At 34.1% G+C, this 18,558-nt stretch overlaps 2 protein-coding genes and 1 pseudogene across 2 annotated transcripts; 2 read left to right on the forward strand and 1 right to left on the reverse strand.

Annotated features, from left to right (window-relative positions):
- Window positions 1-796: 796 nt before the first annotated feature.
- LOC142522727 (cytochrome P450 94A2-like) lies at window positions 797-2,461 on the forward strand. The gene has a single exon (XM_075626264.1). The coding sequence runs from the start codon at window positions 888-890 to the stop codon at window positions 2,406-2,408; it is 1,521 nt and encodes a 506-aa protein (XP_075482379.1). The 5' UTR covers window positions 797-887; the 3' UTR covers window positions 2,409-2,461.
- A 10,619-nt stretch (window positions 2,462-13,080) lies between these two features.
- On the forward strand, window positions 13,081-13,545 carry LOC142537136 (ethylene-responsive transcription factor 4-like). The gene has a single exon (XM_075642701.1). The coding sequence runs from the start codon at window positions 13,081-13,083 to the stop codon at window positions 13,543-13,545; it is 465 nt and encodes a 154-aa protein (XP_075498816.1).
- Window positions 13,546-15,838: 2,293 nt separating this feature from the next.
- On the reverse strand, window positions 15,839-18,507 carry LOC142522738 (putative WRKY transcription factor 21; annotated as a pseudogene).
- Between the last annotated feature and the right edge of the window lie 51 nt (window positions 18,508-18,558).

Genomic DNA, 18,558 nt, shown 5'->3' on the forward strand with positions numbered 1-18,558 from the left:
AATGAGCTTTAAATTCTTCATCATATTATATGCATTTACACCCATTTGAATGTAAATCTGAATCTCAAAGTCATTGTGTATCCAATATTTATCCGAAAACAAGCTCATCTGTATTAATCCTTCTTACTTGTCCACTTTCCCCATTGTTCTTCACCTAAAAATTAAACTCCGATCCAAATCCGATCTAAACAAATAGGTAAGCTTCGATCATTCCGGTGCTCTGGACATTGCATGTAAAGTTTTGTTCGAAATTTCTATAATGTTCTTAGTTTTGCCTCAGATCTAGCAACGTTTGGTTGTAAATCGAGAAGCCATATCTGAAATATTCTTATCCAGCAATGTAGGACTGAATTTGGGTTGAATTTTGATCATAGTGTTAGGGTCTTAAGATTTCATCTTTTTGTTCCACTATGCTTCTAGAAATTATTTGTAGATTCAGGGAGCTTACCTTGGTTTATTAGCAAATCTGTAAACTTGGATTTACCTTCATCGTCATCAGCTTCTATCCATTCGAGACTATGTGATTAACCGTTGGATGTGGTGGACCTTACGTTAGGCTACGTGTAGAATAGAATTTTTCCTGGTTAGAGTGACTCTTTGAATCTAGAAAAGGATTATCTCACCCGTTGAATTTATTGTTGGGGCCCAAGTGCCAGACAACAAAGTGAGAAGTGGACGAACCTTCGTCACGAGTAGTAGTTTATAGCCATCTTAATTGTGTTCAATGTTTCCTAATCCTACCTCATTGCTTGCGTCACTTCGCAGATCATGACCTATAAATAAAGCTTATTTGGAACAAACAAAACTCATTCTGCTAATCAAGAAACCGAACAGTTCCAATTGACTCGCACCAATTCCTGCAAAGTCTGATATTTTCAGCAATAAAAATGGAATCCCTCAATTTCTCTGTTTCGCTCGCCTTATCCATCCTTCTTCCTTTACTTTTCTTGGCATTTACCATATTCAAGAACTCGAAGCCAACTTCCTCCAAACTTCCAAGATCATACCCCATATTTGGTTCATTTTTCACATTCTTGAAAAACAAAGAAAGGTTTGTGCAATGGACGTCAGATTTAGTCTTAGCCACTCCGAATCTTACATATACGATCCAACGTGGTTTCGGCAGGAAAGTAGTTATCACGGCTAATGCCGCTAATGTGCAACACATTCTCAAGTCCAATTTCCAGAACTACAACAAAGGTCCCTTTCTCAGAAGCACTTTAAGGGACTTACTTGGAGATGGCATTTTTAATGCTGATGGTGAGAGCTGGAAGTTCCAGCGACAGGTTTCCAGCCACGAATTCAACACCAAATCCCTTCGTAAGTTTGTGGAAAATGTCGTGGACTCCGAACTTTCGGATCGATTGATACCTATCCTCAAGAAAGCTGCATCCGAGAGAACTGTTCTTGATTTTCAAGATATTCTTCAAAGGTTTGCTTTCGACAACATTTGCAAGATTGCTTTCGGGTATGATCCCAAATACTTGCTGCCATCTCTGCCGGAAGCTGAATTCGCAGTAGCATTCGAGAATGCTGTCAGACACTCAAGAAAAAGGTTCAATTCTTTCGTGCCCCTTCAATGGAAAATCAAAAGGGCTCTTAACATAGGGTCCGAAAAACAACTCAAGATTGCTGTCAAACAGGTTCGCGATTTTGCAAAAGAGCTAATAAGAGGGAAGAAGCCTGAACTGCAGGCAGAAAAGTCGCTTGAATCCGTTGACCTTTTATCGAGATTCTTGAGCTCTGGCCATTCGGATGAAAATTTTGTCGTAGATATAGTCATAAGTTTCATACTGGCAGGGAGGGACACAACTTCTGCTGCATTGACATGGTTTTTCTGGTTGCTTTCGAATCATCCCGAAGTGGAAAACCAGATATTGAAAGAGATTGAAGAGAAAGCAGAGGAACCATCGTATGAAGAAGTAAAGGACATGATTTACACCCACGCTGCACTTTGTGAAAGCATGAGGTTTTATCCACCAGTTCCTTCCGACACGAAGTCAGCGGTGAGTGATGATCTTTTGCCTGATGGGACGGTGGTGAAGAAGGGGATGAGAGTGTCCTATCATCCCTACGCAATGGGGCGAGTGGAGAAGGTGTGGGGTGTGGATTGGGCGGAGTTTCGCCCTGTGAGGTGGCTGGAAAGGAAGGAGGACGGAGAATGGAGTTTTGTGAGTCGGGACTCGTACACTTATCCAGTTTTTCAGGCTGGACCAAGAATTTGTCTTGGAAAGGACATGGCTTTCCTGCAGATGAAGACAGTGGTGGCTGGCGTTCTGCGGCAGTTTAAGGTGGTGCCGGTGGTGGAGGAAGGGGCGCAGCCAGTGTACATATCAGAATTGTCGGCCAAGATGAAGGGTGGCTTTCCGGTGAGGATTGAGGAGAGGGCTGAGTTGGGGTCTTGTTAAGTGTTGATGTGGTTAATTATGGTTGGAATATTTTATATATAAATTTTAAGTACTTGAAATGCACCTAGGTGCTAATTATATATGATGTAAATTATATAGAAAGTTGAAAATTCAATATTAAAAACTTATATTATTAGACATAATACATAGAAAATGATATGGATCGAAACAAACTCAAAAAAATTGTTCATTTATTAACACACGGTGCATCAGGGAGAGTAATAAAAAAAATTAGATGGATATGAAATGATGCAGAATATATATATAATAAAGTATATATCAATTCAAATTTATAGTTTGACCACAATTGTGGGGACTCGGACGCTAATTCATTCCTTAATCGTCTTTAGGAAGAATTCCACCAATTATAATAAACAGGTTCTAAATTTTTTTTTTTAAATACCAAGCGGAAACGTAATGTAATTCAATTCAAATTACATATTAAACATAATTATACAAATCTTGTATTATCTACAAGAATTCAACTAAGTTCAACTATAACTCAGTGCTGAATCCTAAGTTGCTTCGAAGCCCGGATCTCCACGCTATCTAGTCCAGCCTCGTTCTCTTCTTGACCCTGATCCTATCTCACCTGTTGTCATGCACACATACAAACAAGACAACAGCCGGATAACTCCGGTGAGAATTATATTCTCAGTATAAATCATGTATACATGCAATCATAAAAACAATATAAAAGCATATAACAGATATTTCTAACATGTATTCAAATCAGAATATAAATCCATATCAAGAATAAATCCTATTCTAAACATGTACCATCATCAGGAACATAAATCGATATGTACCACACTCAGGAACATAATCAACATAAATCAATATAAACTGTCAATTAGACTCATGACTTCACATTTAAGACTAGACTCAATCCTAGTCTAGGGATCCCGGTTTTCAGAAGTTAGCATTCCCATATCGACAAACAGTAATAGAAAAGACTCCAGTTCTATCCACGTCGATAGGGTATCGATCACCAGTAATAGAAGAAATATCAATTCTATCCACATCGATATGGTATCGATCACCAGTAATAGAAGAAGCTCGTATTCTATCCACATCGGTATAGTATCGATCACCAGTAATAGAAAGAACTCCGCATCTATCCACATCGATATAATATCGATCACCAGTAATAGAAGAAGTTATGATTCTATCCACATCGATACGGTACCGATCACCAGTAATAGAAGAAGCTTCGATTCTATCCACATCGATATAATATTGATCATCAGTAATAGAAGAAGTTATAATTCTATCCACATCGATAGCCAAACATCCGGTGACAGACTTTGGCACAATCGCCAATACACTATCTTGTGACATCGTGCAATGTGCCCGTGGCGATCCCACCACTATCAGACACTTCTGTCACAAGATTACTCGTCTAATACCTGCTGTCTATAAATCAAGAGAACAAGTACATCAATCAAATCAATACAATAAGGTAAAGTATGTGATTTAGGGAAACTCGAGCCAAACCTCACTCGAGTTGTGCAATCCCAACTCAACATTAATTTATACATTTATCTTCTCGGTCCGACGAAGACGAAGTATCGAAATCAACTCTGTCCATACCCAATCTGATAATGACAATCGAATAGATACAATATCAGTACATAACTCAGTTCAAAACCTGTTCTGATTAATACTCAAATCAAAACATAATCTGATCAATGCCCATCGACATATGATATCACAATACCATCTCAGTCAATACCGAATATGATCAATATCAATTTACTGATTTTTTGACGGCATAAAAATACAGTCTCAATAACCCCGTCAATTTCAACACCACAGATATAATACCAGAACTCATAATCAGTATCGGTGCAATTCATAATTTCAATAACAACACCAATCTGATATCGAATCTCAGTTAATCAATTCCAAAAATCATAACAATTACATAACCAGTCCGTTTCTTAATCTGACTTCGATTATATGATGTCTAACATGTCAAGAACATCATATATGAACTCCATTCAATTCTGGCAATATCATAATTTCAAATCGTATCTAACGTAACAAAACTTACGCCCAGTTGTAGCCTACGTTGATAGGAACACAGTACTGAAGTCGGATTACAATTCAGACGGGCGGATCTTTCACAAAAGGCGTAAGGATTTTCTACAACCTTACTAAAACTTTTCTCGATTCCTTCGTTTTCTTTTTCTCTCTTCTGAAGAAATATGCATGTTTATATATATATATATATATATATATATACCACGCATGCAGCAAGGCAAGTGGCCTGCTCCCTCAAGTAACACGTCTCGCGCATATGCGCGACATCTTTCGGCGCATATGCGCGAGACACAATTTCTCAGCGCGTGTGTCTCGGCATCTCTCGCGCATATGCGCGCCTCACCTTGGCGCATATGCGCGAGGTTCTCTGGACAACGCATACTACAGCTCGCGCATATGCGCGCCATCACTCCGCGCATATTCGCGGGATCTTCTGCCCAACTCGCGCACAGCTCGCGCATCACGTCGCGCATGTGCGCAAGTGGCACCTCCCTCGCACCTAATTCGTGTCTTTTCTCGTCTGTCCCGGTCTGATCCGTTTTATCCATAATCATCTCAATTAATCAACAAATCATTCCAAATTAATCTCAGATTACGGTAAATATACCCAAATCATTTCAGATTAATAGGATAAAATTCTCGGGCCTTACAACAATCATATACTATCATTGCAACATCTTACTAAATATATATCCTAGAAATAAATAGTAAGTACAATAAGGAAAAAATGGATAACATAACACTTTGAAAATAAAAAGAAAACAACAATCAACCAAATAAATTAAATGGACTGTTCTATCATCTTTTTGCACTTACTCACATACAATTTTTGGAGAGAAATTAGAGGTCAAAACTATGATCTCAAATGCAATTACAGGAAAATATCAAATTTTTCAATCTTAAGCCCTTACAATTTACAAATACTCCAAACAACAATTGCAATAAGGTGGAGTCTTTGTGAGTTTCAAATAAATTAAAGGGAAAAATAATAGTTATAGAATTTAAATCATAATTAACATTAGCATTTAATTTGACATTCATTGTCATTGCCATGTTAATCTAAGAATAAATTATGTTAGAAAATTAAAGTTAAAAAAAATAAAATTAATATAGAATACAATTTCCATATATATCTAATGATATTAAAATTTTAAATATGCTTTTGAGTCTTTCGATTTATATAGATGATTTGAGATTTTCACAGTTGTACAATTAAAGATAATTAAAATAATTATTAATATATTTAATTTTTCACGACATAATTATTTTATAATGAAATGAAAATATAATTTAAATGTTGGACGTAATAATTGTCTTTGTTTAGTAGAGCGATCGAACTGTGGTGATTGAGTTGTTGTGCGATTTAAAAGATTTGAGTTGCACAATTACCACCAGTTATAGCTTTTGGTAAAGCGGCAAGTACTCGGTCCTACAATTGATATCAGAGCAAAGATCACGGGTTCGATTCTCATTGATTGCAAGGAGTGCAATTATTGGGAGGGAGATTGTTAAGTGCAATAATTGTCCTTACTTGGTAGAGCGATCAAACCGTGGTGCTTGAGCTGTTGTGCGGTTTAAAAGATTTGAGTTGCACCATTACCATCAGCTATAGCTTTTGGTAAAGCGACAAGCACTCGATCCTACATTAAATAGTAACAATATAAAATAAATAAATAATGTAAATTATATAGTAAACACATACAATGCAACACAATACAATACAATAACAAGTGAAGATACGTATGTAAATTTAATATTATCCAAATCATTACAAATCACATTCATATTAAAAAATAGCAAATAATGATAAATAAAATACTTAATGCATATACTTTCCTAATTCAAAAACTTAATGCATATATATTCTCCTAATTAATTTATAATCATTTCATTATGAACCAATTAATTGGCATATTAGTAAATAAATATATACACCGAATTATTCAATTTACATTCTTTCAACTCAAATTTGAACATATTTATCTGATTCAACAACAATTCACACCGATAACTACTCGTCTGTATTTAGGAAAAAAGAAGACAAACAATGTTTTGTAAGATAAGTTTTTTTGTAATAAAGTCGATTAATTAAAGAAAAATAACATATGTGACTGAACTCAAAATATATGTATATTTTGAGATTAAGTGTTTATTGAATTTTTTTAGTTAATGTTTGATTACCTTCTTGTCAATATAATTGTCATTATATATGTGTATGTAAATAACTCTACAAATGCAAATAAATTGTCATGACATTATTGTTATAATTGAGTACTATTTAGTAATATATAATTACGGGGAGACTTAAATAATATAGAATCTCTGAGAATAATTAAAACAATTAATAATTCATTTATTTTATTTATTATCAAAATTAGTGGGAAAAAACTAATGAAAAACTATAAAAATATGTTAATATTAAACTTCACATTATTATATTATTATATATTTATTATGTTATTCTACTATTGAATATATAATTATTTTTTCATATATCTTTTGTGATACTATAATTTATTACTTTATTAGAAACTGCACTATAAATATAGATACAAAATTTCATTAAAATCATAAAATAACATGTAGAAAGAAAATTAAAAGAGTAAAACATTTAAAGGTAATATGAAGATGAATTATTTGAGACAATTAATATAAGAGTTACATTTTATTCTTGAAGTGATTTACTACAATCAATGTATATTATAGTGATAATTTATTAGCATTTGTAAGACTATTATATATTATGTGAAATAATTAAACTACTAATTAATTATATATTAGGTGAGATAAATATAAAATTTTGATATTTCATTTTTGCTCTTACAACAATTAAGATTTTTTAAAATTTTGATGAAATATAATTTTCTTTTCGATTCATTTTATTTAATTTAAAAGTAATAAAGGTGATTCTAATTTTTTTTTATTTGTCAATATATCTAATTTAAAATTCATTTAGATGAGTATTCATTCGAAGCATTCAGATATTTTATAATGAGTGCCTTCATATATATAATTTTTTGAAGTTTTTCTATAAAATCTATATACATTATCATGGGTCATTTCATTATGAATATATCTCAATTTTATTTCTCACGCTCGTTTACAATTGGAAAGTTTTTCTATCGTCCACACATTTATATGTATATAGAATGAAATATTTTTTTTAGAAAAAATGAAATAGAATGAAATATAATATAATTAAATATTATAATGAAAAAATAAAATAAGTAAAAAAAATCAAAAACACAAAACCATAACCATAAAATGTGGTTAATTAGTATTAATCATTAATTAATAGACTAAATGTGAAATTACCACATATGTTACTTGATAATGAAAATAAGTAAACATGTGAAATATAATTATGCACGTTCACAATTAAAAAACTTTTCAAGTATCCACACTTTAATAAGTATGTAGATATCGATTATCTACATTCACACTTTATTTTATGATATCTATATTCCACTTTATATATAAAATATATGTCAAATTAATTTATAAATGAAATGTAATAACGAAAAATAAAGTGTAATAATCAGACGACGGACTTATAGTTTTCATCAAATAACGTGAATACAGATAATTGCTTTTCATGGTAGTTAACAAAATTTTGATATGATATTTGTGAATATATAATTTTTTTCAAAATAATTTACGCACAAATGACAAGTTCTCCAGCATTTAATGTGTCTTTTGTTTCTTGACAATAGTTAGTCGACTGAGCAATTTGAGGTGAGCTTCCCATTTAAGCTATGGCCATCAAAAATGGCAGAATATTGACAACAATTCTCAAAGTCAACTTAAATGACAAGTTCTCCAGCATTTATATGGCATACTGTCCCATGCCATATAAAAAAAGAAACATTATCATGGAGTTGAGAGTGATAAATCTATATCAGCTTCTATTCATGAACAAATTAAATGATTCAAAGATTTTATTACATCTTGGTTTCGTTACAAAATGCTGAAGTGATTCTTGATCCTTAGAATGGCTGAACAAATCCATAGAAACAGATATTTTGATGCTTAGTGGATTCCACAAATAAGTAATTAAAACAGTGTCTTGAGTGTATGCTATTTCAGGATCTTTCACAGCAGAGAACAAAAGCGAAAACTAATTTGGTGCCATTTTATTTTTTTGGCAGGCTGTTCATCTCCACTATCTCTACATAATATCAGCTCTCTTGGATCTAATTTCACTAGTGAACCTGCAAACCACGACAAATATTACCCACAAGCAGTCAAAACATGAAAAAAATTCATCAACTCTAAAAAGTAATATCTCTATGCATCAGCATTATTTTAGCACATTAGTTGGTAAATCAGTCATACAAGCTAAACTAAACTAAACTAGAAGAAATACATTATCGAAAAAATTACTTGAGATTTTGATCTTTCACATGAGATGCGTTTAATATAAGGTGCCCTTATCAGGCCAAGCGACTTTGAATTTTCTTTTATGTTGCTTGTTGTTCAGTAAATACTAACTAGTCTCCTTCTGCATACTACGCAAAGACACGAGATCTATGAAAATCGAAGCAGTTTGTTGATGTTTCACAAAATTTACTCACGATATGCCCATTTTCGACAATCAGGGATATAATGTCTTGCACATAAATTAAAGATTCGTGCCATGTAGGGAAAACGTATTCAGAATCTTGAAAATTTTTCAGTGAATGACTAGCTATTTTAGAAAATGGGGTTACATAAGAACATCCCAGAGAGAGCATAAAACATTTCAAGCATGGACGGCATGATATATGCTACAATACATGTGATTACATGCTCCCAGACATATATTCTCATCAGGTACGTAGTTGGCATAATTTTATGAAATACGAATAGAAGGAAAGAACATGATCAGTATAATATGCAATGTAATTTTTATAGCAGATAGAGTTCTGATATCTTATAAAAATTGGTATTCTATCAGTTCGAATTGGCCAAACTTTATTCAAAAGTTCAAAATCATATATCAGCAAATCCTGAAACAAAGGGTAATAATAATAATACACAAAAAATCATGTAAGACGGCCTCAAACGTCAATTTATTTGATCCTGTTTTTTTCTTTTTTCGCTTAGTTTTCATTATTAACCCAATTTAGAAATGTAAAACTGAACGCAAAAATAAGAACACAAGCAATTTTTAACGTGGTTCGGTCCAACCGACCTACATTCACGGATCACGTCCAGCTATCAAACAAATCTACTAAATATAAGCATTTACAATCATACAAGAACTTATTCAAATAAAAAAACTCCATATTTTCTAACTGACAAATCTATGGCGAACACACTTCAATAGAGTTCATTTGGCGAGCATCACTCATCTTTAATATCCATCAACTGGAACTCTTTTTTATAACATGTAGATTGTTATCTTCCAAAAGCGTCATCTGAATGAATCATCAATCAATGAACGCTTATGCACCACCAGCAATAGAAAATATCTCAAAACAGAATAATAAAGTGACGATGTTTGAATCTTGTCGTAACAGTTGTCGCGACACAAAATAGACCATTTCGTTTTTCTTCACAAAAATTCTCTCACAACAATTGATACTCTTTTATATGATATAACATTAAATCTTATGGCCTCCCTCAACCACTATGGTCACCCTCGACAATCTTCAAAATTAGTTAATTTTTATTTTTGTAGAATACCTCATCATATTCATGATAGACATTATCTTTTCAAATCTTGAGTCATATCTTTTCAAGATAATCACATCTTCAAAACATATTCAAACAAATATCTTATTCATTATTTCTCTATCTCCAAAAAATTTCTAATCAATATTTCAATTATTTTTACAAATAACCTCAAAATTAAAAGTCAATCAAAAATCACATCTAAAAATATCCCCATTTGAATTATTTTAAAAAAATCATAAAGTAATCTAGAAAATTAAAAAAAAATCAGAACTCTGGAAAAGCCTAAATCAAAATTGAGAAATCAAAATGGGAGTTTTTAATATATTTATCCTCTATATGTTGTATATGAAAATGTTGTTACTAGTTGTGTTGGGGCATATGAAACAAACATAAAAATCAAATAAAAATCATATGTTTACCTTGTATATCAATCATCAATCTCTCATATGGACCCGCAAAGATCTTTTCTTCATCATGCATCATATCATTACCTTAAAAAATCGAACTTGGGGATCAACATCATAAAAATAATGCACTCTATCTGATACTACTTGTGGATCCCATTTCCTTTTTTTTTTTTGCTTAGTTTTCATAATTAGACCAATTAAGAAATGAAAAACTGAAAGCAAAAATAATAATACATGCAATTTTAATGTGGTTCGGTCCAATCGACCTACTATCAACGGGACCACGCCTAGCTATCATGCAAATCCACTAAATATAAGTAGTTATAATCTAAAGACTCCATATTTTATAATGATGTCTATATGATAGTTTTACTTGATAAACACCACTCGTCTTCAATATCCGTCAACTCGAACTCCTTTCGAAGACATGCAGATTGTTCTCTTTTGAGAATGTCACCTTCCTCTCTTGATAAATGAATCATCAATTAACGAATGTTTGTGCACTACCAACAATAGAAAAATCTCGAAACAAAATGATAAAATGTCAGATGTTTAAATTTTGTCGTACCAATTGTTGCAACATAAAATGTAAGATTTTGTTTTCTTCACAAAAAGTCTCTCAAAACAACATATACTCTCTCAAAAATAATGTAATACTTAAAACTCATGGCCTCCTTGAACCACTATTGCCACTCTCGGCAATTTTTTTAACAAATAATGACAAAATATATAGTCAACAAAAAATCACATCCAACAAATTTTGTTAGACAAATCTATAATATGATTCGATTAATAAGCAAATAGTATTTTTATGTTAAAAATATTATTTTAATTTTAAATATGAATTATATTGATTTGTTAAAAGATATATGAGACTATTTAATAATAATAATAATAATAATTTGGGAATAATAAGTAAGTGATCGATCCACGTGCCTCTACGTACCAGATCTGTTTGGCTGCTTTTATTTGACTCTTCGGCCGCCGCGTGCATCAAAAGTCTTTTGCACCACGTGCTTCTATTACAGTCATCACGATCCCACATATTTACTATTCTTTTCAAATATAAATATTACGTTTATTTTATTTTTATCGATTTCATATTTATATATATATATTACATTATTTATATATTGATACTCCTATAAGAGCTTGGGTCATGGGTCACCCGATACATTAATTGGATAGATCAAACTATAATCAATATGTATAGTACTTGTCTCTCAGCAACCTGGCATGAAGATACCCGGGACATTCTCTTCCTGGACATTCAAGAGCCCGGGCTCTCATGCAAGTTCTCGGGAACTTTCTATCCGGGATGCCTCGAGAAGCGCACAACACTCAAGTGTATCGGTATGGGCCATCTTATCTGTCAGAACGACGTGGGCTTGACGTGTTAGAGAAGTCATCAGAAAGTATGGGCAGTCGTCTTACCATACTTAGCAGATGACACTGAAAACAAGGTAATGATGTGATTTACTATCATAAATAGCAGGTATACTTCTCATTTACAAATTCTGAAATTATGAATACTCGAACACTGACATATATCGTTTGTGCCTTTCTTCTTCAACCTGCTGACTTAAGAATCGGAGTGGTCACGCCGGACATCCCTCCATTCACGAGTTCTTTTCCTCGTTTGCAGAATTTATCTGAAGCCATTATCCTTGATCAAATTTCCTAAACATAATATTATCCTCATCATTCGGTGGATTGTCCACTTATCTTATACCCGATTCACCCGGATAACATCATATATATATATATATATATATTTTTTTCTATTTTTTTAATAACTTACTTCAACAAGTTTTATATAACATTATTTTTCTTTAAAACTTCATGTACTTGATAAGAATTTTATTACACACGTATATACTTCACATTTAGAATTTTCATTCCACAAGTAAAATAATTGATCTTGAATAAAATAATTGTATGTTCATATCGTTTTTATACAATTAATGCCAAGGATTGACAAATAGTCCCCGATGTGTGTAAAGACCGAACGAGACGAGTAAGCGAGTGAAGGGACGAGGAATTGCTCGAGACAACGTCCACAGAGTATGAACACCACTCTTTTTTTATTCAATGTGTGTTTATAATTAAATACTATGTTTGTTTGGTGTCCACGGATCTTTATCTGTGAGACGAGGTCAATTTTACCGATATTTACACTAAAAATTAATACTTTTAGCACAAAAATTAATACTTTTTCGTGGATAGTCCAAATAAGATATCTGTCTCACAAAATACGACACGTGAGACCGTCTCACACAAGTTTTTGTCATAATCTGCAATAATTTTAAGGATCCAACGCCTAATTCTAACGGAAATCTATTATTATCAAGAAAAAAATAATTGTATAACGGGTAAGGCTCGAGTCCTTTCATTATGTTTTTAAAATTGATGAATTTGGTTCAACGGAATGTAAAACGGAAACTAATTTGATTTAATTATCAAAATTAATTTATTATTATTTAAATATACAAATATGGGCCCGCAGAAGTAGCTATAAAATCCCAACTTCGAAGCCAAAGTGCTCATCGAAGTCAGTAAAAATGGTCGTGGAGAGACTTGAGAACGTCGACGCACCGCCGCCATTCTACATAAAGAAGGGGCCGCAGTTCCGCGGCGTAAGGAAGCGTCCATGGGGAAGGTACGCCGCCGAGATTCGGGATCCCTGGAAGAAGACGAGGAAGTGGCTAGGCACCTTCGACACCGCGGAGGAGGCGGCGTTGGCCTACGATGAAGCGGTGAGGAGTCTTCGCGGTACGAAGGCAAAGACGAACTTCACGTACAGCGGTGTTACCTCAGTACCTCCGCCGGTGAACGTGAACGTTGCGTGTTGTCCATCGCCGGAGTTCATCCGCGCTAGCGGCGAGACTGCCTCGCGACGGTCGGAAACCACCGGGTACAAGATAGAGGAGGTAGGCGCGGTGGTGATGAACGAGCAGGAGAAACAGAAGAGGATGGATAAGAAACCGTTTCTGTTCGACCTGAATCTTCCGGCGCCGCTATTTTGACTTAGCCGGCGTATGGGCGGTGGAAATGTGGTTGGCGGGTGAAGTATTTTTAATCCGTTTTCCACTTTTGCCCCCGATATGGGGATGCCACTGTTTTCATGTTGTATAGTTGATAATTAGGAAAAATATGACGATGGCATTTTTGTCTATTAATTTCGTACTTAAAATATATCTGATATGATATTTTAACGACTATATACATAATTTGCTTACAGGAGAATTTCTTTTTCGCCGTAGGGCTGCTTGGTTTCTTTCATTGTGGGATACTATTTTAAGTTATAAATTAATTAAATTTTTTTCCCCAATAATTGATATAAAATATATATTTTAAATGCTTAAAAACTGAAAGATATATATCTATATTTAATTTCAATAAACAGGGAACTAAAATGGCAGAAAAATTAACACAGTTTCCTTCGTTCTAGCCTCTTCCAACTTCTATAATACGAGTAAATAAAATATGAATTTTTATATACATATTTTTTTCAAATCCAATTTTAGATGAATAACTAAAAATTAATAAAAATAAAGTAAACCATTTGAAAATCTAGAAAAATTAATAATAATACTGAGCATGTTTTACATTTGAAAATAAAATAGGGAGTGGAATTTAATTTTTAATATATACATTAAACGAAAATTTTACAAAGTATGGAAGTTGACAAGACAATGCATGTTGATGACATTGATTTCATTTTTCTTTTTTTGGCCCAGTCGAATATTACGTTAATGAGCAAAACGAATAAATTAATAAGTATTTTATTATAAGTCAAACAAACGTAGGGGACCTAACCATCTATGTAATGTTAATAATTAATGAATAAGCAGGTCTCTTGTGAAACAGTCTCATGAATATTTATCTGTGAGACAGGTCAACCCTATCGATATTCACAATAAAAAGTAATAATCTTTGCATAAAAAATAATATTTTTTCATGGATGACCCAAATAAGATATACATCTCACAAAATACGACATATGAGACCGTCACATACGAGTTTTTGTCTTAATGAATTTATAATTAATGATACTTCTATATTCCATTAATCATCTTATGGTTAAGAAATATGCAAATTAAAAAAGCAACAAAAAGGAAACATAAAAATATTTATAATTGACATACGAGTGGGTCTCATGTGAGACCGTCTCACGGATCTTAATCTGTGGGACGAGTCAACTCTACCCATATTCACAATAAAAAGTAATACTCTTAGCATACAAAGTAATATTTTTTAATGGATGACCCAAATAAGAGATTCGTCTCACAAATACGATCCGTGAAACTGTCTCATATAAGTTTTTGCCTTGACATAATAAGTATAAAAAGAGACACATTTCTCTTTGGGATAAAGGGAATATATATATATACTCTTGCAACAAGATGAAACATTTTATATTGTTCCATCGGCAGACGAATAATTTATTCGAAGTCGAAAAATGTCCCTGTGAACATAAAATATGCGAATGGATGAGGATGATTCGAATATAAAACAATGAATAATACTTGAATTCAAACTCGGCCTAAATAAATTTTGAGATTGATATTCTCAAGAATGACCCCCTTTACCTCAGACATTCACGTCGTTATATCATTATTCTCATATGATGCACATATCTGTCAAAGCGTACTGAAAAAATGGCATGAATGTCCGAGATATTAGATTTTCTTCACAATGGTGCCGAAGAAGGAACGGGCTCCTTCATCTTCAATGGCCGAGAAATCTGCCACCGGAAATGAGAAGAAACAATGGAGCAAGGGTAAGTAGAAGGAAAAGGTGACCAGCATGGCCATATTTGACGTAGCAACCTATGACAAGTTGATGCCGGAAGGGTGCCTAAGTAGAAGCTCATCACGTCTTCGGTTATATAAGATTTGTCTCAGAATCAGTGGTTCACTTGCAAAAGGTAACAAGGGGATTGATTAGTATGGTGTCAGCTCAATCTGCCATACGCTAACACCTAGATATTGTGTTTTACTCTTATCACAAAGCTTGGAAAGGGATTTTGCTAGTTTTGGACTGTGTTCCACTTCATTACAGTCAAGATACGTGTATTTGCGGTTAGAATAGTAGTTGTATTCATCCAACTCAACAACAATATGTTTTTGGCACCTCTATTAAAGAGTGACTACCTTCAAACTGCTAAATTGAAATACGGCTGCTAGTAAACTCCCAATATCTACTATAATGCCAGAATACTCAGCACACATTTCCCGGACGTGACTCGTCTCTCGTGCATATGTTTATCTCATTTATTTTCTGTAAACTTAGTTACTAAATGAAGCAAAAAAACTTAGAAAATCACAAGCAAATGCTGTAAATAAAGAGTAATGTCAGAATGTTCTACAATCTTTAAAAACAAAAAGTTAGTTCGGATTCAGATTCTTTCTTACTGGAATATCTTCCTAGTTTTGATTTTCGCTAAGCAACGTCTGGCGCCAGAAGGCCTCTCACAAACCAAAGATCTCAACGCACAACATCTGGGATCCACCTGTAGTTCCTCCCTGAAAAATATGTACACGAACCACGTCATAGTGCAATGATTAATGAGTTAGCTGATTGTGAAGGCAATCTCGGGTGGTTATGTTCCCCTTCGTATGTCACAATGAGCATACTAGGATCCTCCAAGCATCTTTCCACATGTTTACGGGCTGGACAGCCTCTCATGCTACTACATTTGTAGTATCCCCTGCAACAATTTTTAGAACAAGATTAAAACAACAATAAATGCAAATTCCCAACCTGTATCTGAGGCAACATCAAGTTTCTAAAAATGCAAAACATCTCTTTTCATACTACAACCCAAAAGAATTTTAAAAATTTTGGGGTGAGATTTCGATCTTCTGGTGGCAAATAATAAGAGTCACTTGCTCCTCAATGAACAAAATGAGATATTTATGACTGCAAATATACCAAGAAAAAAACATAGGGATGGTAATATTAGATTTATTTGCTTGTTGCGGATTAAATAAAATCTCCGTCACAAAATTATATATCTCTATTGATTCGACATGCCAAAGAAGGGAACAAAAACATTACCGTTCATGTAACTCGCATTCACTTTCTAAGTATGAAGAGTATCAAACAGAGTTCCAGACAACACTAGCTATGAAACTAAGCATGATATAACAAAAATAATTAATCAAGATATTCCAATATCATATAGCAGCAGTTTGCAACTCCCGTAAGGCAATATTAAGACATTTTATACGAGACAACATGTGGCAAAACCACAGTATTGTGTGCAATCAGTTGAGCCATACCGGGGGTAAGGAGAGCCTTTGATTGGTTTCTGGCCATATTTCCTCCAAGAGTACTCATCAGGGGGAATATCAGCCAACTTGTTACTAATAGCGGGTACTTTGATAGACGTCTTTACCCTATGCTTCCTACTCAAAATGCATTAAAAAAAATCAAAACTATTCCAAGAAATATATCGCAATTACATCGGATAACCAAACATATTAGTGGCAAATAAGTTCATTTCTCAAGCCTAAAAATCCCAGGCTCGAGTCACAGTTCTAATTCTAAACATGCCATATTAAAGAAAAGTAAAAATCAAGAAGCTAGAACAACCACCTCTTCTTAGAACAATGGCATCTAGCCACCGCCACCACATTTCGAACTTCCGCCTTCTCCCCTTCCAGAGCACCTTTTCTTGTGATGGAAGAAGCTCTGATCCGCAGACCGAGCCGCCCCAATCAAACCGAAGGAGCTGGAATTCGCATTAGCAACACTCCCATCCATACTTAATGAAGAGATAAATGACCTGGTTGATGACATGGTGGGAGTGCATGTAGAGCTATCGAAATTCAAGCTGACGCCACTATTGCTGAGCCTATACATAATTTCAGCCTGATGTTTCAATTGCTGCTGCTGAAGTTGAAACCTTTGCTGCTGCTGCTGCTGTTGCTGGAGAAAATGGTAGCTCGGCAATGGTGTTTGTTGGGCTAATGGAAGTGAAGTTTTGCCATTTGAACTCAATTCAAGAGAAGGGATACCTAAAGTGTGGGCATTTTTCACGTCCGGAGAGATTTCTCGAACAGAACTGTTGATTTGAAGGGGCTTGGAGTGCTGCTCATTTGATCTACAGATGGGATTTTCCAAGAAAATATTGAGGGGTGAAGGAGCTTGAATTTTCTTGAGTTTCCTCACTCTAGCATGGCCACGGGTAGAATCAAGAAGAGAGACAACTTTCTTGAATTTGCACACAGCATCTCCAGTTTGTTCTACGAAATTTCTATACAGACTATGATCTTGCGGCTGAGATAACAGATTAATCACTCTATGGCAACTCTCAACTGCTGCACTATTTGCCCTCTCAATCTCCATCTCAGTCTCCTCAAATTAACCCAAGAAACAAAACCCTAATTCCCAAGACAGGCACACCAGATTCTAGTCAACAAAAGAAGAAGAGAAAAGGTTGGAATTCGAAAGGGAAAAAAAAGGTCCAAATCTACTGATTCAACGGATCTCCAACCACCCCATATGAGACAAAAATCAAAACCTAACCCATTTTTGGCAAGCACCAAATAAATCCTCTCCTAATATCAATCGCGAGATTATCAAATATACACCCACATAAAGATTCATTTTGGATCACACAAGCCTAAAATAAATCAAGAACAATAAAACCCAGATAAAACTCAAATGCCAAAACAAGAAGGCGGAAGGGTCAAAAGATAAAGGGCCAAAAGCAATTAAAGAATGGCACTTTGATTCGATTTGTGAGCACAACTGCTGTCAAACCTAGATTCTTTCAATGCCCATAAAGAATTTATGCTCATGAAAGAAAGAGCAAAACGAATTGAAAGGTGTGAAAGAGAAGACTTTGCTTTACTCAGCCTGAAAACTGACAGAACCATTAAAAAAAAATATTACAAGACGCAATCTTTATTTATTATATAATCATCAGAAACATAAATTGGATTCTAGATAGAGAGAGAGTGGTGTAGACGTGTAGTGGTACTACGAGGAGGCGCATTAAAAATAAACCTGCGCACCAGGAGGCAGGA

This window comes from Primulina tabacum, chromosome 2 (genome assembly GCF_025594145.1).
Source record: "Primulina tabacum isolate GXHZ01 chromosome 2, ASM2559414v2, whole genome shotgun sequence".
Classification (NCBI taxonomy): Eukaryota; Viridiplantae; Streptophyta; class Magnoliopsida; order Lamiales; family Gesneriaceae; genus Primulina; species Primulina tabacum.

Excerpts from the sequence above, each read along its gene's own strand:
- LOC142522727 (XM_075626264.1), top strand. The coding sequence starts at position 888 with ATGGAATCCCTCAATTTCTCTGTTTCGCTCGCCTTATCCATCCTTCTT.
- LOC142537136 (XM_075642701.1), top strand. The coding sequence starts at position 13,081 with ATGGTCGTGGAGAGACTTGAGAACGTCGACGCACCGCCGCCATTCTAC.